Raw genomic sequence first — 26,516 nt, 5'->3', positions numbered from 1 at the left:
AATCAAAAGTTTATTATTTTCAAATGGTACCGGAGTTGTACTATTTTAGCCTCAGGCAGAAAGTTGAAGAAGAGTCTGCCTGAGGTTTTTGATGATCTTAGCAGGTTGTAACTAAGATCCACTGCTGTTCTTACACATAACTGAAGAGATGGGTAACTTCAGCTGGGGGAATGGCGTGCAGGGTTACCTGCTCTGAGGTATGTGCAGTTTTAAATTTTTCTAGAGAGATGATAAGCTAGAAAATACTGACAGTGCCTGATTTATTTAAGGTAAGCCTGATTACAGTGATTTAATAACGACTGGTATCATGCTTGCTGTAAAGGGTAATATTTTTGTTATTTACTATAATTTCTGAATAGATATAACGTTTGCTTGATGTATATAAACGTTTATGACAAATGGTGATAAAACTTTATTCTGGGGCCCAGTTTTTTCCACATGGCTGACTAAATTTTGCCTACGGTTAGTTTTTTAAGGCTCTCTCACTGTGAGTACAGGTTGGGAGGGGCCTATTTTCGTGCCTAAATTGCGCAGTAGTTTTTGCAGCTTGAGACATCCAGCTTCCCTGAAGGAGTCCCCTGAACATATAGGACCTCTCTAAAGGGTTTTTGTGCCTTCCAAAGTCGTTGTATGGGCAGGTAGGAGCCACAGTAGAGCTGTGGCAGTTGGTTGTGACAGTTTAAAAACGTTTATATCGTTTTTTTTATCCGGTTTTGAAACTAAGGGGTTAATCATCCATTTGCAAGTGGGTGCAATGCTATTTCAGTCTATTATACACACTGTAAAAATTTCGTAAAATTTACTGCTTTTTTCACTGTTTTGCAGTTTCTGTGATTGTTTTTTTCTCTTAAAGGCACAGTACCGTTTTTATTTTTTGCTTGTTCACAGTTATTAAAGTGTTTTCCAAGCTTGCTGATCTCATTACTAGTCTGTTTAAACATGTCTGACAAAGAGGAAACTCATTGTTCATTATGTTAAGAAGCCATGTGGAACCCCCTCTTAGAATGTGTACCAAATGCACTGATTTTACTATAGATTACAAAGACCATATTCTGTCTTTAAAAAATGTATCACCAGAAGAAATTGACAAGGAGGAAGTTATGCCGTCTAACTCTCCCCACGTGTCAGAACCTATAACTCCCGCTCAGGGGACGCCAAGTACATCTAGCGCGCCCATTGCGTATACCTTGCAAGACATGGCGGCAGTTATGAATCATACCCTTACAGAGGTATTATCTAAACTGCCAGGATTACAAGGAAAGCGAGACAGCTCTGGGACTAGAATAAATACAGAGCTCTCTGACGCTTTAGTGGCTATGTCTGATATACCCTCACAATGTACTGAAGCTGAAGCAGGGGAGCTTCAATCTGTGGGTGATTTTTCTGATTCAGGGAAGATACTTCAACCTGATTCTGATATGTCTACATTTAAATTTAAGCTTGAGCACCTCCGCATATTGCTCAGGGAGGTCTTAGCAACTCTGGACGACTGTGACGCTATTGTAGTCCCAGAGAAATTATGTAGATTGGATAAATACTATGCAGTACCTACTTACACTGATGTTTTTCCAATCCCTAAGAGGTTTTCTGAAATTATTACTAAGGAATGGGATAGACCAGTTGTACCGTTCTCTCCCCCTCCTGTTTTTAAAAAGATGTTTCCTATAGACGCCGTTACACTGGACTTGTGGCAGACGGTCCCTAAGGTGGAGGGAGCAGTTTCTACTCTAGCTAAGCGTACCACTATCCCTGTCGAGGACAGTTGTGCTTTTCTAGATCCAATGGATAAAAAATTAGAGGGTTACCTTAAGAAAATTTTTATTCAACAAGGTTTTATTCTCCAGCCTCTTGCATGCATTGCCCCAGTCACTGCTGCTTCGGCTTTCTGGTTTGAGTCTCTAGAGGAGGCTCTACAGGTTGAAACCCCGTTGGAAGATATTATTGACAAGCTTAGGGCCCTTAAGCTAGCCAATTCATTTGTTTCTGACGCCGTTGTTCATTTAACCAAACTAACGGCTAAAAATTCAGGTTTTGCTATGCAGGCGCGTAGGGCGCTATGGCTTAAATCCTGGTCAGCTGACGTGACTTCAAAGTCTAAACTTCTCAACATTCCCTTCAAAGGTCAGACCCTATTCGGGCCTGGACTGAAGGAGATCATTTCTGACATCACTGGAGGGAAAGGTCACGCCCTTCCTCAAGACAGGTCCAACAAATTAAGGACCAAACAGTCTAGTTTTCGGCCCTTTCAAAACTTCAAGAGTGGCGCAGCTTCAACTTCCTCTAACACAAAGCAAGAGGGAACTTTTGCCCAGTCTAAGCCGGTCTGGAGACCTAACCAGGCTTGGAACAAGGGGAAACAGGCAAAAAAGCCTGCTGCTGCCTCTAAGACAGCATGAAGGAGCAGCCCCCGATCCAGAAACGGATCTAGTAGGGGCAGACTCTCTCCCTTCGCCCAGGCTTGGGCAAGAGATGTCCAGGATCCCTGGGCATTGGAAATTGTGTCCAAGGGTTATCTTCTGGAATTCAAAACCTCTCCCCCAAAAGGGACATTTCATCTCTCACATTTATCTGTAAACCAGATAAAGAGAGAGGCGTTCTTACATTGTGTTCGAGACCTCCTAGTTATGGGAGTGATCCACCCAGTTCCAAAGGAGGAACAGGGGCAGGGCTTTTATTCAAATCTGTTTGTGGTTCCCAAGAAAGAGGGAACATTCAGACCAATCTTAGATCTCAAGATCTTAAACAAATTTCTTCAAGATGGAGACTATTCGAACCATCCTTCCTATGATCCAGGAGGGTCAATATATGACTACCGTAGACTTAAAGGATGCTTATCTTCACATCCCGATACACAAAGATCATCATTGTTTTCTCAGGTTTTCCTTTCTAGACAGGCACTACCAGTTTGTGGCTCTTCCCTTCGGGTCGGCCACGGCACCAAGAATCTTTACAAAGGTTCTAGGGTCCCTCCTAGCGGTCCTAAGGCAGTGGGGTATAGCAGTAGCCCCTTACTTAGACGACATTCTAATACAGGCGGCGACTTTTCAAATCGCAAGGTCCCATACGGACATTGTTCTGGCATTTCTAAGGTCCCATGGGTGGAAGGTGAACGAAGAAAAGAGTTCTCTATCACCTCTAACAAGAGTTTCATTCCTAGGGACTCTGATAGATTCGGTAGAAATGAAGATTTACCTAACGAAGGCCAGATTGTCAAAACTTCTAGACTCTTGCCGTGTTCTTTATTCCACTTCTTGTCCTTCAGTGGCTCAGTGTATGGAAGTAATCGGGTTAATGGTAGCGGCAATGGACATAGTACCGTTTGCCCGCCTACATCTCAGGCTGCTGCAACTTTGCATGCTCAGTCAGTGGAATGGGGATTACACAGATTTGTCCCCTCTACTAAATCTGGATCAAGAAACCAGGGATTCTCTTCTCTGGTGGCTATGTCAGGTCCATCTGTCCAAGGGGATGAGCTTCCGCAGGCCAGATTGGAGTATAGTAATGACAGATGCCAGCCTTCTGGGCTGGGGTGCAGTCTGATACTCCCTGAAGGCTCAGGGCTCATGGACTCAGGAGGAGGCACTCCTTCCGATAAACATTCTGGAACTAAGAGCGATTTTCAATGCTCTTCAGGCGTGGCCTCAGCTAGCTGGGGTCAGGTTCATCAGATTTCAGTCGGACAATATCACGACTGTAGCCTACATCAACCATCAGGGGGGAACAAGGAGTTCCCTAGCAATGTTGGAGGTTTCAAAGATAATTCTATGGGCAGAGGTTCACTCCTGCCATCTATCAGCCATCCATATCCCAGGTGTCGAGAACTGGGAGGCGGATTTTCTAAGTCGTCAGACTTTTCATCCGGGAGAATGGGAACTCCATCCGGAGGTATTTGCTCAGTTGATTCAACTTTGGGGCAAACCAGAACTAGATCTCATGGCGTCTCGCCAGAATGCCAAGCTTCCTTGTTACAGGACCAGGTCCAGGGACCCCAAGGCAACGCTGATAGATGCTCTAGCAGCACCTTGGTCCTTCAACCTGGCTTATGTGTTTCCACCGTTTTCTCTGCTCCCTCGTCTGATTGCCAAGATCAGGCAGGACAAAGGTGAGCACAGCACAGAGGTCTGGGTGCACAGGAGACCAGGGGCACTGCCACAGCCCCCCAACAATCTGCAAATAGCACACACAAAGTGGAACTCCAGCACTCCAATAATAGAAAAAGGCAATTTATTAAGCAACTTTTCGGGGTCACAGCCCCTTCCTCATGCTATATGATATAGCATGAGGAAGGGGCTGTGACCCCGAAACGTTGCTTAATAAATTGCCTTTTTCTATTATTGGAGTGCTGGAGTTCCACTTTGTGTGTGCTATTTGAAGATCAGGCAGGAGAGAGCTTCGGTGATTTTGATAGCTCCTGCGTGGCCACGCAGGACTTGGTATGCAGACCTGGTGAACATGTCATCCTGTCCACCATGGACCCTGCCGCTGAGGCAGGACCTTCTACTTCAGGGTCCTTTCAACCATCCAAACCTAATTTTTCTGCGTCTGACTGCTTGGAGATTGAACGCTTGATTTTATCAAAGCGTGGTTTCTCTGAATCGGTCATTGATACCTTAATTCAGGCTCGAAAGCCGGTTACCAGGAAAATCTATCATAAGATATGGTGTAAATATCTTCATTGGTGTGAATCCAAGGGTTACTCATGGAGTAAGGTCAGGATTCCTAGAATATTATCTTTTCTCCAAGAAGGATTAGAGAAGGGATTGTCGGCTAGTTCATTAAAGGGACAGATTTCTGCTCTGTCTATTCTTTTGCACAAGCGTCTGGCTAATACTCCAGATGTTCAGGCATTTTGTCAGGCTTTAGTTCGAATCAAGCCAGTGTTTAAACCTGTTGCTCCACCATGGAGTCTAAATTTAGTTCTTAAAGTTCTTCAAGGGGTTCCGTTTGGACCTTTGCATTCCATAGATATCAAGCTGTTGTCTTGGAAAGTTCTATTTTTGGTAGCTATCTCCTCAGCTCGTCGAGTTTCGGAGTTATCGGCTTTACAATGTGATTCTCCTTATCTCATTTTCCATGCTGATAAGGTAGTGTTGCGTGCCAAACCTGGGTTTCTTCCTAAGGTGGTAACTAATAAGAATATCAATCAGGAGATTGTTGTTCCTTCACTATGTCCTAATCCTTCTTCAAAGAAGGAACGTCTATTACACAATCTTGATGTGGTCCGTGCTTTAAAATTCTATTTTCAAGCCACTAAAGATTTTCGTCAAACATCTGCTTTGTTTGTGGTTTATTCTGGACAGAGGAGAGGCCAAAAGGCTTCGGCAACTTCTCTTTCTTTTTGGTTAAGAAGCTTAATCCGCTTTGCTTACGAGACTGCTGGCCAGCAGCCTCCTGAGAGAATTACAGCTCATTCCACTAGAGCAGTAGCTTCCATATGGGCTTTTAAAAATGAGGCTTCTGTTGAACAGTTTTGTAAGGCGGCGACTTGGTCTTCGCTTCATACTTTTTCTAAATTCTACAAATTTGATACTTTTGCTTCTTCGGAGGCTGTTTTTGGGAGAAAGGTCTTACAGGCAGTGGTGCCCTCCGTTTAAGCGCCTGCCTTGTCCCTCCCTTCATCCGTGTCCTATAGCTTTGGTATTGGTATCCCACAAGTAATGGATGAATCCATGGACTGGATACACCTTACAAGAGAAAACAAAATTTATGTTTACCTGATAAATTTATTTCTCTTGTGGTGTATCCAGTCCACGGCCCGCCCTGTCATTTTAAGGCAGGTGTTATTTATTTTTTTAAACTACAGTCACCACTGCACCCTATAGTTTCTCCTTTTTCTTGCTTGTCTTCAGTCGAATGACGGGGAGTGGCAGTTAGGGGAGGAGCTATATAGACAGCTCTGCTGTGGGTGATCCTCTTGCAGCTTCCTGTTGGGAAGGAGAATATCCCACAAGTAATGGATGAATCCATGGACTGGATACACCACAAGAGAAATAAATTTATCAGGTAAGCATAAATTTTGTTTTTTCTGAGAGAATGACTGATACTCTCATTTAAGCTCGTAAGCCGGTTACTCGTCGCATCTATCATAAGGTGTGGAGAACCTACTTATTCTGGTGTGAAGAGCGTGGATTTTCCTGTCATAAGGTTAAGGTTGCCAGAATCCTATCGTTTCTCCAGGATGGACTGGTAAAGGGCCTTTCTGCTAGTTCCCTGAGGGGACAAATTTTGGCCCTATCTGTTTTACTGCACAAGAGGCTCTCAGAGCTTCCCGATGTACAGTCCTTTGTTAAAGCTCTGATTAGCATCAGACCTGTGTTTAGATCTAAGGCTCCACCTTGGAGTCTAAATCTTGTTCTTAAGGTGTTGCAACGGGCACCGTTTGAGCCTATGCATGAGATTGACATTAAATTGTTGTCCTGGAAGGTTCTTTTTTCTACTGGCTATAGCTTCTGCGTGCAGAGTATCTGAGATTGCCGCCTTGCAATTTGAGCATCCTTATCTGGTTTTCCACTCTGATGAGGCTGTCCTACGTACTAACGCCTAGATTTAGAGTTTTGCGTTAGAAGGGGTGCGTTAGCTACGCGTGTTTTTTTCCCCCCCCGCACCTTTTAAACAACGCTGGTATTTAGAGTTCTCAGAAGGGCTGCGTTAGGCTCCAAAAAGGGAGCGTAGAGCATAATTTACCGCCACTGCAACGCTCAATACCAGCGTTGCTTACGGACGTGGCCAGCTTCAAAAACGTGCTCGTGCATGATTCCCCCATAGGAAACAATGGGGCAGTTTGAGCTGAAAAAAACCTAACACTTGCAAAAAAGCAGCGTTCAGCTCCTAATGCAGCCCCATTGTTTCCTATGGGGAAACACTTCCTAAGTCTGCACCTAACACCCTAACATGTACCCCGAGTCTAAACACCCCTAACCTTACACTTATTAACCCTAATCTGCCGCCCCTGCTATCGCTGACCCCTGCATATTATTTTTAACCCCTAATCTGCCACTCCGTACACCGCCCGCAACCTACATTATCCCTATGTACCCCTAATCTGCTGCCCCTAACACCGCCGACCCCTTTATTATATTTATTACCACCTAATCTGCCCCCCCCACCCAACGTCGCCGCTACCTACCTACACTTATTAACCCCTAATCTGCCGACCGGACCTCACCGCTACTATAATAAATGTATTAACCCCTAATCCGCCTCACTCCCAACTCAAAAACCCTAGAATAAATAGTATTAACCCCTAATCTGCCCTCCCTAACATCGCCGACACCTAACTTCAAGTATTAACCCCTAATCTGCCGAGCGGACCTCGCCGCTACTCTAATAAATGTATTAACCACTAAAGCTAAATCTAACCCTAACACCCCCCTAAATTAAATATAATTTTAATCTAACGAAATAAATTAAATCTTATTAACTAAAGTATTCCTATTTAAAGCTAAATACTTACCTGTAAAATAAACCCTAATATAGCTACAATATAAATAATAATTATATTGTAGCTAGGTACAATAGCTATTAAATAGTTAATAACTATTTAATAGCTACCTAGTTAAAATAATTACAAAATTACCTGTAAAATAAATCCTAACCTAAGTTACAATTAAACCTAACACTAGCCTATCAATAAATTAATTAAATAAACTACCTACAATTAGAACAGCCAATAGAATGCGAGCTCAATCTGATTGGCTGATTGGATCAGCCAATCGGATTGAACTTGAATCTGATTGGCTGATTCAGCCAGCCAATCAGATTTTTCGTACCTTAATTCCGATTGGCTGATAGAATCCTATCAGCCAATCGGAATTCGAGGGACGCCATCTTGGATGACGTCACTTAAAGGAACCTTCATTCGTCGGGAGTCGCGGGAAGAAGACGATGGATCCCCGTCGGCTGCTTCAAGATGGTCCCGCTCCGCACCGGATGGAAGAAGATAGAAGATGCCGCCTGGATGAAGATGTCTACCGGTCCGGATGCCCTCTTCTTGCCGGATAGGATGAAGACTTCGGACCCTCTTCTGGACCTCTTCTTGCCGGATAGCATGAAGACTTCGGACCCTCTTCTGGACCTCTTCTTGCCGGATAGCATGAAGACTTCGGACCCTCTTCTGGACGGATCGGTGATACCCGGCGTGGTGAAGATAAGGTAGGAAGATCTTCAGGGGCTTAGTGTTAGGTTTTTTAAGGGGGTTTGGGTTAGATTAGGGGTATATGGGTGGTGGGTTGTAATGTTCGGAGGGGGTATTGTATGTTTATTTAAATGCAAAAGAGCTGTTTTCTTTGGGGCATGCCCCGCAAAAGGCCCTTTTAAGTGCTGGTAAGGTAAAAGAGCTGTTTAATTTTTATTTTAGAATAGGGTAGGGCATTTTTTTATTTTGGGGGCTTTGTTATTTTTTTAGTGGGCTTAGAGTAGGTGTAATTAGTTTAAAATTCATGTAATATTTTTATATTTTTTGTAATTTAGTGTTTGTTTATTGTAATTTAGTTTAGTTGATTTAATTGTAGGTAGTTTATTTAATTAATTAATTTATTGATAGTGTAGTGTTAGGTTTAATTGTAACTTAGGTTAGGATTTATTTTACAGGTAATTTTGTAATTATTTTAACTAGGTAGCTATTAAATAGTTATTAACTATTTAATAGCTTTTGTACCTAGTTAAAATAAATACAAAGTTGCCTGTAAAATAAATATTAATCCTAAAATAGCTACAATATAATTATTATTTATATTGTAGCTATATTAGGGTTTATTTTACAGGTAAGTATTTAGCTTTAAATAGGAATACTTTAGTTAATAAGATTTTTTTTATTTCGTTAGATTTAAATTATATTTAGCTTAGGGGGGTGTTAGTGTTAGGGTTAGACTTAGCTTTAGGGGTTAATACATTTATTAGAGTAGCGGCGAGGTCCGGTCGGCAGATTAGGGGTTAATACTTGAAGTTTGGTGTCGGCGATGTTATTGAGGGCAGATTAGGGGTTAATAAAATTTATGATAGGGTTTTTTAGGCGGGAGTGAGGCGGTTTAGGGGTTAATAATTTATTATAGTAGCGGCGAGGTCCGGTCGGCAAATTAGGGGTTAAAAAGTGTAGGTAGGTAGCGGCGACGTTGGGGGGGGGCAGATTAGGGGGTAATAAATATTATGTAGGGGTCGACGATGTTAGGGGCAGCAGATTAGGGGTACATAGGGATAATGTAGGTTGCGGCGGTGTGCAGTCGGCAGATTAGGGGTTAAAAAATTTTATTAGAGTGTCGGCGATGTGGGGAGGCCTCGGTTTAGGGGTGCATAGGTAGTTTATGGGTGTTAGTGTACTTTAGAGCACAGTAGTTAAGAGCTTTATGAACCGGCGTTAGCCCATAAAGCTCTTAACTCCTGACTTTTTTTCTGCGGCTGGAGTCTTGTCGTTAGAGTTCTAATGCTCACTTCAGCCAAGACTCTAAATACCGGCGTTAGAAAGATCCCATTGAACAGATAGGATACGCAATTGACGTAAGGGGATCTGCGGTATGGAAAAGTTGCGGCTGGAAAGTGAGCGTTAGACCCTTACCTACAAGACTCTAAATACCAGCGGTAGGCCAAAACCAGCGTTAGGACCCCCTAACGCTGGTTTTGACGGCTAACGCAGAACTCTAAATCTAGGCGTTAGTTAGGTTTTCTTCCTAAGGTCGTGTCAGACCGCAACATCAATCAAGAGATTGTGGTTCCTTCCTTGTGTCCAAATGTTCTGTGAAGGAACGTTTGCTTCATAATCTGGACGTGGTTTGCGTTTTGAAGTTCTACCTTCAGGCTACTAAGGATTTCAGACAAACTTCCTCTTTGTTTGTTGTAAGCGTAAGGGACAGAAGGTCTTTTAGACTTCCTTACCTTTTTTGGTTAAGGGGTGTAATGCGCCTTGCTTATGAGACAGCGGGACATAAACCTCCTCAGAGGATTACGGCTCATTCTACTATAGCAGTGGCTTTCTCTTGGACCTTTAAGAACGAGACCTCTATGGATCAGATTTGTAAGGCGGCTACCTTGTCCTCCTTACACACTTTTTCTAAATTTTACAAGTTTTATGTTTTTGCTTCGGCTGAAGCAGCTTTCAGGAGAAAGTTTTTTGCAGGCTGTGGTGCCCTCAGATTAGGGTTCGCCACTCTTTTTGTCCCTCCCGTTATCATTCAGTGTCCTCTAGAGCTTGGGTTTAAGTTTCCCAACAGTAAGGAATGATGCTGTGGACTCTCCTTATATTAAGAAGGAAAACATAAATTATGCTTACCAGATAATTTAATTTCCTTCTCTATAAGGAGAGACCACGGCCCCTGCCCGTGTTCTCTGATGGGCGGCCCTCTAAATTATATTTTTCTTCTGGTACCATTTATACCCTGATATTTCTCCTACTGTTCCTTGTTCCCTCTGCAGAATGACTGGGGGATGGGGGAAGTGGGAGAGGTATTTAAGCCTTTGGCTGGGGTGTCTTTGCCTCCTCCTGGTGGCCAGGTTCAGTATTTCCCAACAGTAAGGAATGATGCCGTGGACTCTCCTTATACAGAAGGAAATTAAATTATCTGGTAAGCATAATTTATGTTTTTAAACTTTCCAATGTACTTTTATCACCAATTTTGCTTTGTTCTCTTGGTATTCTTAGTTAAATGCTAAACCTAGGAGGTTCATATGCTAATTTCTTAGACCTTGAATGCATTTTGACAGTTTTTCACCACTAGAGGGCATTAGTTCATGTGCTTCATATAGATAACATTGAGCTTACGCATGTGAAGTTACCTAGGAGTGAGCACTGATTAGCTAAAATGCAAGTCTGTCAAAAGAACTGAAATTTTGCAGAGGCTTAGATACAAGGTAATTACAGAGGTAAAATGTGTATTATTATAACTGTGTTGATTATGCAAAACTGGGGAATGGGAAATAAAAGGATTATCTATCTTTTTAAACAACAAAAATTCTGGTGTTGACTGTCCCTTTAATCAGTCTCCAGTACCCTCAGATCATGTACAGCAGATGCTTCTGCACAATTACATTTAACTGCTTTTCAATCTCAATACTTTTTTATAAGGTTCCACCTCCACACTGTAAACAGAACTCCCTGCTGTTTCTGGCACCTGGAAGAGAGTCTCATGGAGACCTGTTCTAGGTCTATGACTCCTAAATAATTACAGAATTATATGCAAATACAAGATAAACACCTTGTTAAAAGTAAGCAGCATGTTTCCTTCACATGGATATTTGGTGACTTTCTATCTTAAGAACTTTCATATCCTAATGGTTTCTCACTGGGTTTTCCCAGATTTTCCATGGAAGATAACCATTGCCAGTTTGTGTGTTTACCATTTGGGCTTTCCACCTCTTGACAAATGTTATTAAAGGCACTTATGCTTATTGTGAAGCTCAGGGAAAGGGCATAACAAGGTTTAATTAACAATTTAATTGACAATGTCCCTCCTGCAGCTCTTTTCAAAGCAGTTGCATTCAAACACAGAGATGGTATTATTTCTTTCCTAGCCAGACACATTGGATGGTCATTTTGGAAACTAGTCATTTTATTCCCAGGCTCGCTCACACAAACTTGAATGCTGGGGCTTATGATAAATGGAGCCCAGATTTACTAAGGGACTGGCGGACAGGGTGGACATCTCGGCTATCAGGTAGCAATATGCCCTTATCTATCATTGCACAAGCCGCTGTTAGTCAACGCTGCCAGCAGGGGCTGTCAATGACCCCGGTTGGAGAAAACTGGAGGAATTGAGCAACGTCACTTTAGAGTTGGAGTAACTGGTTGTGAATCAGCAGTCTGAAATGGAGCTCAGAGCAGTCTCATAGGAAGCCTGAACTTTTAGTTTTATTAAAGGTTTTATGGGTCAGATGGGTAATGTGTTCAATTTATTTCTACTTTCTGAAATATTTCTGAAATCTTTGCATCCCAAAATGAAGTAGAAAGGTCCTTTAGGCAGTTGTCTCAGTTTGATGATTGTGCCTATATATTGAGCTTGGCATGAAAAGACTATTTTGGGTTTTGGATTTAATTTCTCAGCGAAATAAAGCTGTTTTTATTTTAATCCCTCCCTTTATTGTTACTCATAGACTTCCACAACTTGGGTATTATATCCTATAGGTAACAGCTTATGGACTCTCGCCACCTATATGAAAAAAACATAATTTAAATCTTACCTGATAAATTAATTTCTTCCATGGTGGCGAGAGTCCTGTTTGGAGTTATTTTTGTTTAAAGCACATCTTTTTTCCTGCTCCTCATTTTTGGCTTTTGAGGTTTGTGAAACTTTGCCTCCTCCTGGTAGGAATGTATATTCCATATGTAACAGCTCATGGACTCTCACCACCATGAAAGAAATTGATTTATAAGGTATAAGATGTAACTTATGTTTTTGCGTGGTGTGCTTGCAAAGGTTTCCTCTGGAGTTCTTGAGTTCCTGAAGGATGGTCTGGATAAGGGTTTGTCCGCAAGTTCACTGAAGGGTCAGATTTCAGTTCTTTCTGTTTTGTTTCATAAGAAAATTGCTAAAATTCCAGGTTTTCAGACCTTTATTCAGGCTCTGATTAGAACTAAACCAGCTATCCATCTAGTTTATATTCCTTAGAGTTTTAATCTGGTTTTGAGGGATCTTCAAACTGCTTATTTCTCCAACATAGGTGTGTCCGGTCCACGGCGTCATCCTTACTTGTGGGATATTCTCTTCCCCAACAGGAAATGGCAAAGAGCCCAGCAAAGCTGGTCACATGATCCCTCCTAGGCTCCGCCTACCCCAGTCATTCTCTTTGCCGTTGTACAGGCAACATCTCCACGGAGATGGCTTAGAGTTTTTTTAGTGTTTAACTGTAGTTTTTATTATTCAATCAAGAGTTTGTTATTTTGAAATAGTGCTGGTATGTACTATTTACTCAGAAACAGAAAAGAGATGAAGATTTCTGTTTGTATGAGGAAAATGATTTTAGCAACCGTCACTAAAATCCATGGCTGTTCCACACAGGACTGTTGAGAGCAATTAACTTCAGTTGGGGGAACAGTGAGCAGTCTCTTGCTGCTTGAGGTATGACACATTCTAACAAGACGATGTAATGCTGGAAGCTGTCATTTTCCCTATGGGATCCGGTAAGCCATGTTTATTACGATCGTAAATAAGGGCTTCACAAGGGCTTATTAAGACTGTAGACTTTTTCTGGGCTAAATCGATTCATTATTAACACATATTTAGCCTTGAGGAATCATTTTATTTGGGTATTTTGATATAATAATATCGGCAGGCACTGTTTTAGACACCTTATTCTTTAGGGGCTTTCCCAAAGCATAGGCAGAGCCTCATTTTCGCGCCGGTGTTGCGCACTTGTTTTTGAGAGGCATGGCATGCAGTCGCATGTGAGAGGAGCTCTGATACTTAGAAAAGACTTTCTGAAGGCGTCATTTGGTATCGTATTCCCCTTTGGGCTTGGTTGGGTCTCAGCAAAGCAGATACCAGGGACTGTAAAGGGGTTAAAGTTCAAAACGGCTCCGGTTCCGTTATTTTAAGGGTTAAAGCTTCCAAATTTGGTGTGCAATACTTTTAAGGCTTTAAGACACTGTGGTGAAAATTTGGTGAATTTTGAACAATTCCTTCATGTTTTTTCGCAATTGCAGTAATAAAGTGTGTTCAGTTTAAAATTTAAAGTGACAGTAACGGTTTTATTTTAAAACGTTTTTTGTACTTTGTTATCAAGTTTATGCCTGTTTAACATGTCTGGACTACCAGATAGACTGTGTTCTGAATGTGGGGAAGCCAGAATTCCTATTCATTTAAATAAATGTGATTTATGTGACAATGACAATGATGCCCAAGATGATTCCTCAAGTGAGGGGAGTAAGCATGGTACTGCATCATTCCCTCCTTCGTCTACACGAGTCTTGCCCACTCAGGAGGCCCCTAGTACATCTAGCGCGCCAATACTCCTTACTATGCAACAATTAACGGCTGTAATGGATAATTCTGTCAAAAACATTTTAGCCAAAATGAACACTTATCAGCGTAAGCGCGACTGCTCTGTTTTAGATACTGAAGAGCATGACGACGCTGATAATAATGTTTCTGAAGGGCCCCTAACCCAGTCTGATGGGGCCAGGGAGGTTTTGTCTGAGGGAGAAATTACTGATTCAGGGAACATTTCTCAACATGCTGAACCTGATGTGATTACATTTAAATTTAAGTTGGAACATCTCCGCATTCTGCTTAAGGAGGTATTATCCACTCTGGATGATTGTGACAAGTTGGTCATCCCAGAGAAACTATGTAAAATGGACAAGTTCCTAGAGGTGCCGGGGCTCCCAGAAGCTTTTCCTATACCCAAGCGGGTGGCGGACATTGTTAATAAAGAATGGGAAAGGCCCGGTATTCCTTTCGTCCCTCCCCCCATATTTAAAAAATTGTTTCCTATGGTCGACCCCAGAAAGGACTTATGGCAGACAGTCCCCAAGGTCGAGGGAGCGGTTTCCACTTTAAACAAACGCACCACTATACCCATAGAGGATAGTTGTGCTTTCAAAGATCCTATGGATAAAAAATTAGAAGGTTTGCTTAAAAAGATGTTTGTTCAGCAGGGTTACCTTCTACAACCAATTTCATGCGTTGTCCCTGTCGCTACAGCCGCATGTTTCTGGTTCGATGAGCTGATAAAGGCGGTCGATAGTGATTCTCCTCCTTATGAGGAGATTATGGACAGAATCAATGCTCTCAAATTGGCTCATTCTTTTACCCTAGACGCCACTTTGCAATTGGCTAGGTTAGCGGCTAAGAATTCTGGGTTTGCTATTGTGGCGCGCAGAGCGCTTTGGTTGAAATCTTGGTCGGCTGATGCGTCTTCCAAGAACAAGCTACTTAACATTCCTTTCAAGGGGAAAACGCTGTTTGGCCCTGACTTGAAAGAGATTATCTCTGATATCACTGGGGGTAAGGGCCACGCCCTTCCTCAGGATCGGCCTTTCAAGGCAAAAAATAAACCTAATTTTCGTCCCTTTCGTAGAAACGGACCAGCCCAAAGTGCTACGTCCTCTAAGCAAGAGGGTAATACTTCTCAAGCCAAGCCAGCTTGGAGACCAATGCAAGGCTGGAACAAGGGAAAGCAGGCCAAGAAACCTGCCACTGCTACCAAGACAGCATGAAATGTTGGCCCCCGATCCGGGACCGGATCTGGTGGGGGGCAGACTCTCTCTCTTCGCTCAGGCTTGGGCAAGAGATGTTCTGGATCCTTGGGCGCTAGAAATAGTCTCCCAAGGTTATCTTCTGGAATTCAAGGGGCTTCCCCCAAGGGGGAGGTTCCACAGGTCTCAGTTGTCTTCAGACCACATAAAAAGACAGGCATTCTTACATTGTGTAGAAGACCTGTTAAAAATGGGAGTGATTCATCCTGTTCCATTAAGAGAACAAGGGATGGGGTTCTACTCCAATCTGTTCATAGTTCCCAAAAAAGAGGGAACGTTCAGACCAATCTTAGATCTCAAGATCTTAAACAAGTTTCTCAAGGTTCCATCGTTCAAGATGGAAACCATTCGAACTATTCTTCCTTCCATCCAGGAAGGTCAATTCATGACCACGGTAGATTTAAAGGATGCGTATCTACATATTCCTATCCACAAGGAACATCATCGGTTCCTAAGGTTCGCATTCCTGGACAAGCATTACCAGTTCGTGGCGCTTCCTTTCGGATTAGCCACTGCTCCAAGGATTTTCACAAAGGTACTAGGGTCCCTTCTAGCTGTGCTAAGACCAAGGGGCATTGCTGTAGTACCTTATTTGGACGACATTCTGATTCAAGCGTCGTCCCTTCCTCAAGCAAAGGCTCACACGGACATAGTCCTGGCCTTTCTCAGATCTCACGGATGGAAAGTGAACGTGGAAAAGAGTTCTCTATCTCCGTCAACAAGGGTTCCCTTCTTGGGAACAATAATAGACTCCTTAGAAATGAGGATATTTCTGACAGAGGCCAGAAAAACAAAGCTTCTAGACTCTTGTCGGATACTTCATTCCGTTCCTCTTCCTTCCATAGCTCAGTGCATGGAAGTGATCGGGTTGATGGTAGCGGCAATGGACATAGTTCCTTTTGCGCGCATTCATCTAAGACCATTACAACTGTGCATGCTCAGTCAGTGGAATGGGGATTATACAGACTTGTCTCCGAAGATACAAGTAAATCAGAGGACCAGAGACTCACTCCGTTGGTGGCTGTCCCTGGACAACCTGTCACAAGGGATGACATTCCGCAGACCAGAGTGGGTCATTGTCACGACCGACGCCAGTCTGATGGGCTGGGGCGCGGTCTGGGGATCCCTGAAAGCTCAGGGTCTTTGGTCTCGGGAAGAATCTCTTCTACCAATAAATATTCTGGAACTGAGAGCGATATTCAATGCTCTCAAGGCTTGGCCTCAGCTAGCGAGGGCCAAGTTCATACGGTTTCAATCAGACAACATGACAACTGTTGCGTACATCAACCATCAGGGGGGAACAAGGAGTTCCCTAGCGATGGAAGAAGTGACCAAAATCATTCTATGGGCGGAGTCTCACTCCTGCCACCTGTCCGCTATCCACATCCCAGGAGTGGAAAATTGGGAAGCGGATTTTCTGAGTCGTCAGACATTGCATCCGGGGGAGTGGGAACTCCATCCGGAAATCTTTGCCCAAGTCACTCAGCTGTGGGGCATTCCAGACATGGATCTGATGGCCTCTCGTCAGAACTTCAAAGTTCCTTGCTACGGGTCCAGATCCAGGGATCCCAAGGCGGCTCTAGTGGATGCACTAGTAGCACCTTGGACCTTCAAACTAGCTTATGTGTTCCCGCCGTTTCCTCTCATCCCCAGGCTGGTAGCCAGGATCAATCAGGAGAGGGCGTCGGTGATCTTGATAGCTCCTGCGTGGCCACGCAGGACTTGGTATGCAGATCTGGTGAATATGTCATCGGCTCCACCTTGGAAGCTACCTTTGAGACGAGACCTTCTTGTTCAGGGTCCGTTCGAACATCCGAACCTGGTTTCACTCCAGCTGACTGCTTGGAGATTGAACGCTTGATCTTATCGAAGCGAAGGTTCTCAGATTCTGTTATCGATACTCTTGTTCAGGCCAGAAAGCCTGTAACTAGAAAGATTTACCACAAAATTTGGAAAAAATATATCTGTTGGTGTGAATCTAAAGGATTCCCTTGGGACAAGGTTAAGATTCCTAAGATTCTATCCTTCCTTCAAGAAGGATTGGAAAAAGGATTATCTGCAAGTTCCCTGAAGGGACAGATTTCTGCCTTGTCTGCGTTACTTCACAAAAAGCTGGCAGCTGTGCCAGATGTTCAAGCCTTTGTTCAGGCTCTGGTTAGAATTAAGCCTGTTTACAAACCTTTGACTCCTCCTTGGAGTCTCAATTTAGTTCTTTCAGTTCTTCAGGGGGTTCCGTTTGAACCCTTACATTCCGTTGATATTAAGTTATTATCTTGGAAAGTTTTGTTTTTAGTTGCAATTTCTTCTGCTAGAAGAGTTTCAGAATTATCTGCTCTGCAGTGTTCTCCTCCTTATCTGGTGTTCCATGCAGATAAGGTGGTTTTACGTACTAAACCTGGTTTTCTTCCAAAAGTTGTTTCTAACAAAAACATTAACCAGGAGATTATCGTACCTTCTCTGTGTCCGAAACCAGTTTCAAAGAAGGAACGTTTGTTGCACAATTTGGATGTTGTTCGCGCTCTAAAATTCTATTTAGAAGCTACAAAGGATTTTAGACAAACATCTTCCTTGTTTGTTGTTTATTCCGGTAAAAGGAGAGGTCAAAAAGCATCTTCTACCTCTCTCTCTTTTTGGATTAAAAGCATCATCAGATTGGCTTACGAGACTGCCGGACGGCAGCCTCCCGAAAGAATCACAGCTCATTCCACTAGGGCTGTGGCTTCCACATGGGCCTTCAAGAACGAGGCTTCTGTTGATCAGATATGTAGGGCAGCGACTTGGTCTTCACTGCACACTTTTACCAAATTTTACAAGTTTGATACTTTTGCTTCTTCTGAGGCTATTTTTGGGAGAAAGGTTTTGCAAACCGTGGTGCCTTCCATTTAGGTGACCTGATTTGCTCCCTCCCTTCATCCGTGTCCTAAAGCTTTGGTATTGGTTCCCACAAGTAAGGATGACGCCGTGGACCGGACACACCTATGTTGGAGAAAACAGAATTTATGTTTACCTGATAAATTACTTTCTCCAACGGTGTGTCCGGTCCACGGCCCGCCCTGGTTTTTTTTTAATCAGGTCTGATAATTTATTTTCTTTAACTACAGTCACCACGGTACCATATGGTTTCTCCTATGCAAATATTCCTCCTTAACGTCGGTCGAATGACTGGGGTAGGCGGAGCCTAGGAGGGATCATGTGACCAGCTTTGCTGGGCTCTTTGCCATTTCCTGTTGGGGAAGAGAATATCCCACAAGTAAGGATGACGCCGTGGACCGGACACACCGTTGGAGAAAGTAATTTATCAGGTAAACATAAATTCTGTTTTTGAGCCAATGCATGGTTTAGGCCTTCAGTTTTTATCCTGAAAGGTTATTTTTCTTCTTACTATTTCTTTGGCTAGGTGGATTTCTGAGCTTTCAGCTTTGTCAAACAAACCTCCTTTTCTGATTTTTTTTTATCAGGATAAGGTTGTTCTGCGCACTAGCTATTTCTTTCTTCCTAAGGTAGTATCTACAGATACTATTAAACAGGAAATTGTGGTTCCTTCTTTTTGTAGAGCTGCTAAGAACTCTAAGGAGCATCTTTTTCATAATGTGAATGTTGTGAGAACTCTCTCAGCTTTATATGTTATGTATCAATGGAAATGATCTGAATAAATTAAAAGAATGCTGCTATTGCTGTTTTAGGTAGACAAGCCTTATGGTTGAAGTTTTGGGAGCTGAAAAAGAGTTCATACTTTGTTCTTCTCTTTTTTGTTCAATTTTCTGAGCCTCGCAAGGGTCACAAAGATATGGCTGATACTTTAGCTGCATGGCTCTCAGCATTTATCATTGCACCAGCAGTTCTGGTGAACTGCTGGTGCAATACCGCCTACTACAGATTTGCAACCAATCGGCCGCTAGCAGGGGGTGTCAATCAACCCAATCGTATTCGTCTTTAGACTGCTGCTTCATAACTTCTGCTTCCGGCGAGCCATACAGAGCTTGATAAATCTGCCCCTTAATTAATAAGACATATTTGGTTGCTGGGAAAGCTCCCCCTGTGTGCATTACTGCTCATTCTACTTGGGCAGTTGCCACTTCTGTTGATCAGATTTGCAAGGCAGCTACCTGGTCTTCTTTGCACACTTTTTTTTAAGTTTTGTCACTTTATGTGTATGCCTCTTCTGAGACTGCTTTTTGAAGGAAAGTTCTGCAGTCCATGGGGCCTGTTTGAGTAATGTACTTGCTTTCACTGTTTATCCCCCCTTCCTTCTGTTTTTTTGCTTATTACACAGTAATAGTGTAAGGGGATACACTTCTTCCTTAGTGCTAATTGGGGAACTGAACCAATATATGGAAATATGGGCATTTGCGTCCCATGTGACTTTTGTAAAGAAGGAAAAGAAAAAGTAAAGGAATATGAATGGGAAGATAATACATGATTGAAAGAATAATAAAGAAACAATTTATTTTCTTTGATAAAGCAGTTAATAGCTAATTTAGTGTGTGCTTTATGGAAAAGGGATATATAGGAAAATATATTTGTTTATGGTTGATCACAGTACACAGTGTAATTTTACAATGTCTCTATTATAGGTATTCCAAGCACAAGTCTAGAAGATAAGGCAATAGCTGACAAGCTGGGACTCTCCTATTGTAGAGTTATTGAAGTTGTCAGTGATGGTGCAGAGAAGATGATAAACTCAGGAGAGGTCAGTTTCAAAATATTTTTTGTAATGCAGTGAATGAATTTTCACTCATGCCTAACAATTAGGTTTTATTTGTTTATACATATTGTAAATATTAAGGTAATAATGACATAAATGTTTCATAAATGCCCCTTTAAAATAAAAAGGGTAATATTGACACACAATCGTTTTATATGATTGCTAAATTGTAATCTCGAATAATAAATCTTGGGAAATATTGATGAGCAGCAACTGGACTATGTAGGTATGCATGTTTTAGTTGATTGCCATACATACATTTATTGGAGATAATCATAAAGGTCTGAGGTTTAATTCTTATTCAGTACCTGAAAGTCTAGTACAAGGCACTATGATCTCCCCTTCTTGTGCACCCAAAGCAGTCAGCAGTAATACCCATGTTTGCATTGTTGAAGCAGTATTCTCTGAATGGCTTTGAATTCCATATACATTTAAACATAATTGTGAAGTATTGTCTTTTGTACATAAACTATGGTAATATATGCTCTGACAAACCAATCCGTTGGTGAAATATTCTTGAATTTAATTTGATAACCTATATTGATCATGTCCAATGTTCAAACTTCTAATTCAAAGCTTCCCAGACATTTTCAAATAACTACATGGCTAGCATAACCTCTTCTCACCAAATCAGCAAACACCTACCTAAGCGACCCCTATCTTTAGACACCATCACTTTAACCTCACCCTATTTTAAGGAACCACACATGTTAAGGTTCTATGTAGCCTAAGGGAGCCCCTCTACCATTTTTTTTCTTTCTTGGTTAGTTCCTTCTGTCCTCATCTTCAGACCTTTGTGAGTTAAGGGATTAATTGATTTAGTAAGGTATTGTTGTGGGGACATAACAAGTTATGAAAGTAAATTTAAATTCAAAAGAACTGTACAGGTTTTGTGATAACTTATACTATGCCTTTGTCCCACCAAACATAAGGACATGTTCATGAACATCACATCCCTGTCTCATGCAGATTACATACACAGTATGAATTTTTACAAAAACAATTAAAATTAATCATTTTTACAGTTTACATATCAGTATCAATATGACAGCATGTATATATAACACCCACTTAATAATAGTGTTAGGAGAGTTCAAGGTAAAAAAAAGTTTAAAAATAAAATACACTTTTTTTCTGATCTCACATAGTTAAAGTTGCACATCCAGACACACTGAGAGTTGCCACTCTGGAGAAGGACATGTAAGATAAGCCAATCAGGAAAAGCATATTTGCATATCGGCCATTCACTGTCAGTGTCCTGCTCAGGAATGGCAGGAGTATGCCAAAAATATATTTAAACAAGATAATTTCTTTACAACAAGGTTTTATAGGGGATGCACCTTGAATTCTTAAGTCCAAACATGGTCATGACAGTGCATTTCGAAGTGCTTGCACCTACAATATTTAACTCACGTTCATGAAGGCACGTTCCAATTTAAGAGTTCAATAATATAGGAAAAAGCACTTTGAATTGCACTATTATGACCGTACATAGACTAAGAGTGCATGAAGGCGCTTCCCCTAAAAAAACTCAGCCACGAAGATCGCAATCTTGTTTGAACATCTTCTAGGCAGGTACAGTGTTGCAATGGAGCAGGTTCACACTTTACAGTTTCAGTACTTTTAAAATCCATAAGAAGATATTCAGTAGAACTCCGTAGTCATCATCTTGTTTTCAAATCATGCAAAATGGAAATGGTGTTCTAACAAACATTAAAAAATAAATATTGTAAATACAAACAAAGAACAATACTTTTTTTTTTTTTAAGTGACAGTATACTAATTGTACCTACTATGCCCATCATGCCCACATACAAGTGTAATTTATATTGTTTAGCAGTGGTGTGGATGGAAATGAATTGTTATAGGTTCCTATGAAACTCACAATTGTGCAATCCAGTTTTAAAGCCCAGTTATGAAGAAACCTGTACTGTTAGTGACAAACAAGACAGTGTGAGTATTACTTTGTGAGGTACCTAAGGTAAAATTCAGACACCTAGAGAGATCACAAAACACTGCATGGCTCACAGTGCCTGCTGATCCAAAGCAGGCTGAAGCACGTAACTGCTCCATGACTCAAACGACTCGGCAAGCCGATCCTCCACCAAAAACTCTGCTGATTTCCCCAAAGACTAGTAACTATGGACAAAAATATATAGGGGGTTGATATTTGCCATATGAACTCTTCACTACCGTTAGTATAACCCTACTTGGATGTTGGTGGTAAAAGTATAGCTTTAATGAAGCACACCGTTTTCAATTAAGTTAAACTTGCACTTTGTTTACATTGTTTACGCTTCCTTAGCAGTTTGTATTCTAATATATAATATATTAAGGCAAAAGAACCTATGACACATTAGTATGGCAAACACTTGATTCTCCCCAGGTGGCCTGCTACAGGGGCCGCAGAAAGGAGGATAGTGCAACTTGGCTCTTAAGAATTAGGTAGCTAAGCTTGCTTGTAAATTCATCAACGGTTCTATACACTACTGTTTATATACAGAAACTCAGCCTCTCCCTTAATCATTTGATACTTATACTGCTTCAATAGAAGATCCCAGTTAATTTCAAACAGTTAAGGATATTGATAATATATATGCAGCACCTAATCAGAGACAGTATACTCCAACTATAGGCTTGTCATCTTTCAACTCTTTTCCTTTTCCCAAATAACTATAATGCCATTTTATAATATGATATCTGAAGGTGCAAGGAGACATGTACGACAATATCCTGCAATATTAACTGAGGGTTCAGTTTAGGTCGTTAACCTATATACTTTTAGATTTATTGTATTCAGTTCACATAGTTGTGTTATTTTTATTATGTTTTATTTCCATATAACCCCACTGTCACCTTTAGTGTATTATTATTTAGGATCCAAGAGAGGCCCATTATATCACAATTGGGGCTAAGAATGAGGTCAACTGTACCATAACTATAATTTCAAATAATAGATTGCAAGCACACATCAGACAGGAAAACTCATTTTACACCCTGTTGCATCTATGCTTTCTCCCTTGCCCCACCTTATGTTTCTCTCAATCACCCTTTTATGTAGCCCAGTTTACCACCTATAAGAAGTTACACTAAGCGAAGTGTTACAAAGATAAGATGTATGGCACTAATTCCATATATACTAGACTCAGCTCTTCGAAATATAATTGTTAAATGTTACTATAAGTTATGTGAATACTGTACAATGCCAACTATTATAGGGGCTTATATTTGTAAGAAAATGTATGTAACAAATATGATGCACACCATGCACATTTTAACCCTGCTGTGTAACCTCAGTTTATTTCAATAAAGCTCTTTTTTTTTTTTTTTTAAGTGACAGTTTTAAATGTTTTTGAAACAATATTGTGAATCTACTATATGAATATACTATGCATATATCTAAAAAATATTTAATTTAATTTTAAGGGACAAAGATTTACACCTAGCAGACACTAAACTAGTACAGTCTCACACATTAAATCTAATACTTATCTTATTGCTATTTCTAAATATTTTTAATGTACAGTTAGTTAAATCTAATATTATTGATCTTTTTTTTCTTTTAGTTCACAGGTCTGAGCAGACAGGAAGCTTTTAATGCAATAACACAGCAAGCACAAGAAGAAGGAGTGGGTGGACACTTGACCAGTGACAAGTTGAGGGACTGGCTGATATCAAGGCAGCGTTACTGGGGAACACCCATTCCCATCATACACTGCCCATCTTGTGGCACTGTCCCTGTTCCTTGTGAAGATTTACCTGTGGTCTTGCCTTCTATGGCTTTGTTTACAGGGAAGGGGACTTCTCCTTTAGCAAGTGCCTCAGAGTGGATACACTGCAAGTGTCCCAGGTATGCCTAATGCTAAACGCTTTTGCAGAGCACTGTAGCAGTAATATATGTTGTATAGTGGTCTTTATAAAAACAAGAAGCTGCATAAACAGTGACTATTAAGACATCATTATGTAAATTAGATTTACATAGCTTATTATTATTATCGGTTATTTGTAGAGCGCCAACAGATTCCGCAGCGCTATAAACAAATGCGGAGTACAACAAATCAATTATAGGGATCAAATGGGTAGAGGACCCTGCCAAGAGTTGCACTGTTGTAGTCAGCTCTTAAGAAGGTGATCTACAAACAGCTGGACTGGGCTTACATGCTGAGGGGGTTCAGGGGATAGCAATGGAGGAGAGGAACTGGTATAAAGAAAGGTTAGCGTAGGTTGTATGCATCCCTGAATAGTAGAGTTTTTAGGGAGCACTTGAAGCTTTTAAAAGTAGAAGAGAGTCTTGTGGAGCGAGGCAGAGAGTTCCACAAGATGGGAGCCAGTCTGGAGAAGTCCTGTAAACGGGAGTGTGATGAGGTGACAAGAGAGGAGGAGAGTAGGAGGTTGTGAGCAGAGCGAAGGGGACGGGAGGGAGAGTTTTTGGAGACAAGGTCTGAGATATAGGGGGGGAGCAGTGTAGTTGAGGGCTTTGTATGTCAGAGAATTGGCAGAGAGGTGCAGCAGATGAAGAGCGACGTGTAAGGAAGATGATTCTGGCAGAGGCATTTATTATGGATTGTAAAGGAAAAAAAAAAAAGGAGCTAGGCGGCAGGTGGGGAGACCAGAGAGGACAGAGTTGCAGTAGTCGAGGCGGGAAAGAATGAGAGAGTGGATTAAAATCTTAGTTGTGTCTTGTGTAAGGAAGTGTCTAATTTTAGAGATGTTTTTAAGGTGGAAGCGGCAGGCTTTAGCCAATGACTGAATGTGAGGAGTGAAAGAAAGATCGGAGTCAAATGTGACCCCGAGACATCGGGCATGCGGGGTAGGGGTAATGATGGAGTTGTTTACAGTTATAGAGAGATTGGGGGTGGAGAGTTTAGAAGAAGGGGGGGAAATAAGGAGCTCAGTTTTGGAGAGATTTAGCTTGAGGTAGTGAGAGGACATCCAGTTAGAGATGTGAGAAAGACAGTTAGTGACACGAGAAAGGAGATAGGTCTGGTGCAGAGAAGTAGATTTGGGTGTCATCGGCATACAAATGATATTGTAAACAGCGGGACTTTATTAGGGAACCTAGTGATGACGTGTAGATTGAGAAGAGAAGGGGACCAAGGACAGAGCCTTATGGTACTCCGACAGAAAGTGGTGATGGGGCAGAGGAGGCCCCAGAGAAGGTTACACTAAAGTTATGGTTTGACAGGTAGGAAGAGTGCCACGAGAGGGCTGTGTCACAGATGCCGAAGGATTGGAGGGTTTGGAGCAAAAGAGGGTGGTCAACAGTGTCAAAAGCTGCGGACAGATCAAGAAGGATAAGCAGAGAGAAGTGGCCTTTTGATTTTGCTGTAAGTAGGCCATTGGTAACCTTAACAATTGCTGTCTCTGTAGAGTGATGGGGACGAAATCCAGATTGCAATGGGTCAAGGAGGGAGTTTATTGTAAGGAAATGGGACAGGCGTGCATAAGCTAGTTTTTCGAGAAGCTTTGATGCAAGAGGGAGGAGGGAAATAGGGCGGTAGTTGGATGGGGAGGTAGGATCAAGGGAAGGTTTTTTGAGGATAGGTGTGACCAGTGCATGTTTCAGCGATGAGGGAAATATACCGGTGCAGAGGGAGAGGTTGAAAGTGTGTGTGAGTATAGGGGTAAGGGTGGCAGAGAGGGAGGGGAGTAGCTGTGAGGGGATAGGGTCAAGGGGACAGGTAGTTTGGTGAGAGCGCAGTATAAGTGCCGAAACTTCTTCCTCAGTAACAGGGGAGAATGAGCCAAGTTTAAGGTTATGTGGGTTGTGGTTGATTGAGAGCATTTGAGGGGGTGAGAGAATGGAATTATGTTGAGAGCTGATTTCATTTCTGATGGAGTCGATTTTGTTATTGAAGTGGTTGGCAAAGTCTTGAGCTGACAGAGAAGTTGTATTAGGATGTGGGGGAGGGCAGAGAAGAGTATTGAAAGTGGAGAACAAACGTTTTGGGTTTGACGAAAGATTAGAGATAAGAGTAGAGAAGTAGTGTTGCTTATGGAAATTAAGGGCTGATAATAAATGGCTAATTTTTCTACCTTTTGGCGTAGAAGCTTCACTATTATACAAAGTGATGTGAAGAGCCCATATCACTGGAAGCAACACACACAATCTAATGACTGTAAGTAAATAGGAAAATTGGTTTAAAGGAACATTAAAGTATTTTTTTAATCAGAAATGATTCACAGTATAACAAAATCTTCTAATACAAAATTATTGTTTTAAAACCATATAACACTGTTTTTTTGTTAATAACATATGCAGATTTGGAAGCTTGGGACCCCTTGAAAAGCCTCTGAAAAGTTGTCCATCCCTACTCAAACAATCAGTTTGCAGCATTTACGAATATAATGATTCTGCATTTCACTGAATACACTCCAGTTCATGGAAACTTACAATTTTCAAAGTTTAATATTAAATAAACAGGGACTCCTTATAGTATCAAGTACATATATACCAGTGATCAATACAAATTGTCATCATAAATAGGAATCAGAGAGGTGTAAAATCCAACAGCCTGTGACAGGCAGCTCTTCAATAATGTTGGGTCATAAACAGTAAGGTATTTCAGGAATGACAAATCAAAGAAGGGGCCTCATAGTGCAACTTATCTCTATACAAATGTACAAAAC

At 41.6% G+C, this 26,516-nt stretch overlaps 1 protein-coding gene across 4 annotated transcripts in view; it reads left to right on the top strand.

Moving 5' to 3' along the window:
• LARS2 (leucyl-tRNA synthetase 2, mitochondrial) overlaps nt 1-26,516 on the top strand; it is a 515,565-nt gene that overhangs the window by 300,777 nt on the left and 188,272 nt on the right. For all 4 annotated transcript variants that reach the window (XR_008402566.1, XM_053714561.1, XM_053714560.1 and 1 more), the window contains 2 exons: nt 19,756-19,871; nt 23,453-23,736. Coding sequence is in view for 3 of the 4 variants with exons in the window: in XM_053714561.1 (XP_053570536.1) it covers nt 19,756-19,871; nt 23,453-23,736 (400 nt within the window). In the remaining variant the exon portion in view is untranslated. The remainder of the gene's footprint in view (nt 1-19,755; nt 19,872-23,452; nt 23,737-26,516) is intronic.

This window comes from Bombina bombina, chromosome 5, assembly GCF_027579735.1.
Source record: "Bombina bombina isolate aBomBom1 chromosome 5, aBomBom1.pri, whole genome shotgun sequence".
Taxonomy (NCBI): domain Eukaryota; kingdom Metazoa; phylum Chordata; class Amphibia; order Anura; family Bombinatoridae; genus Bombina; species Bombina bombina.
The sequence above is the reverse complement of the archived record's forward strand: the minus strand, read 5'-3'. Positions and strand labels throughout refer to the sequence as shown.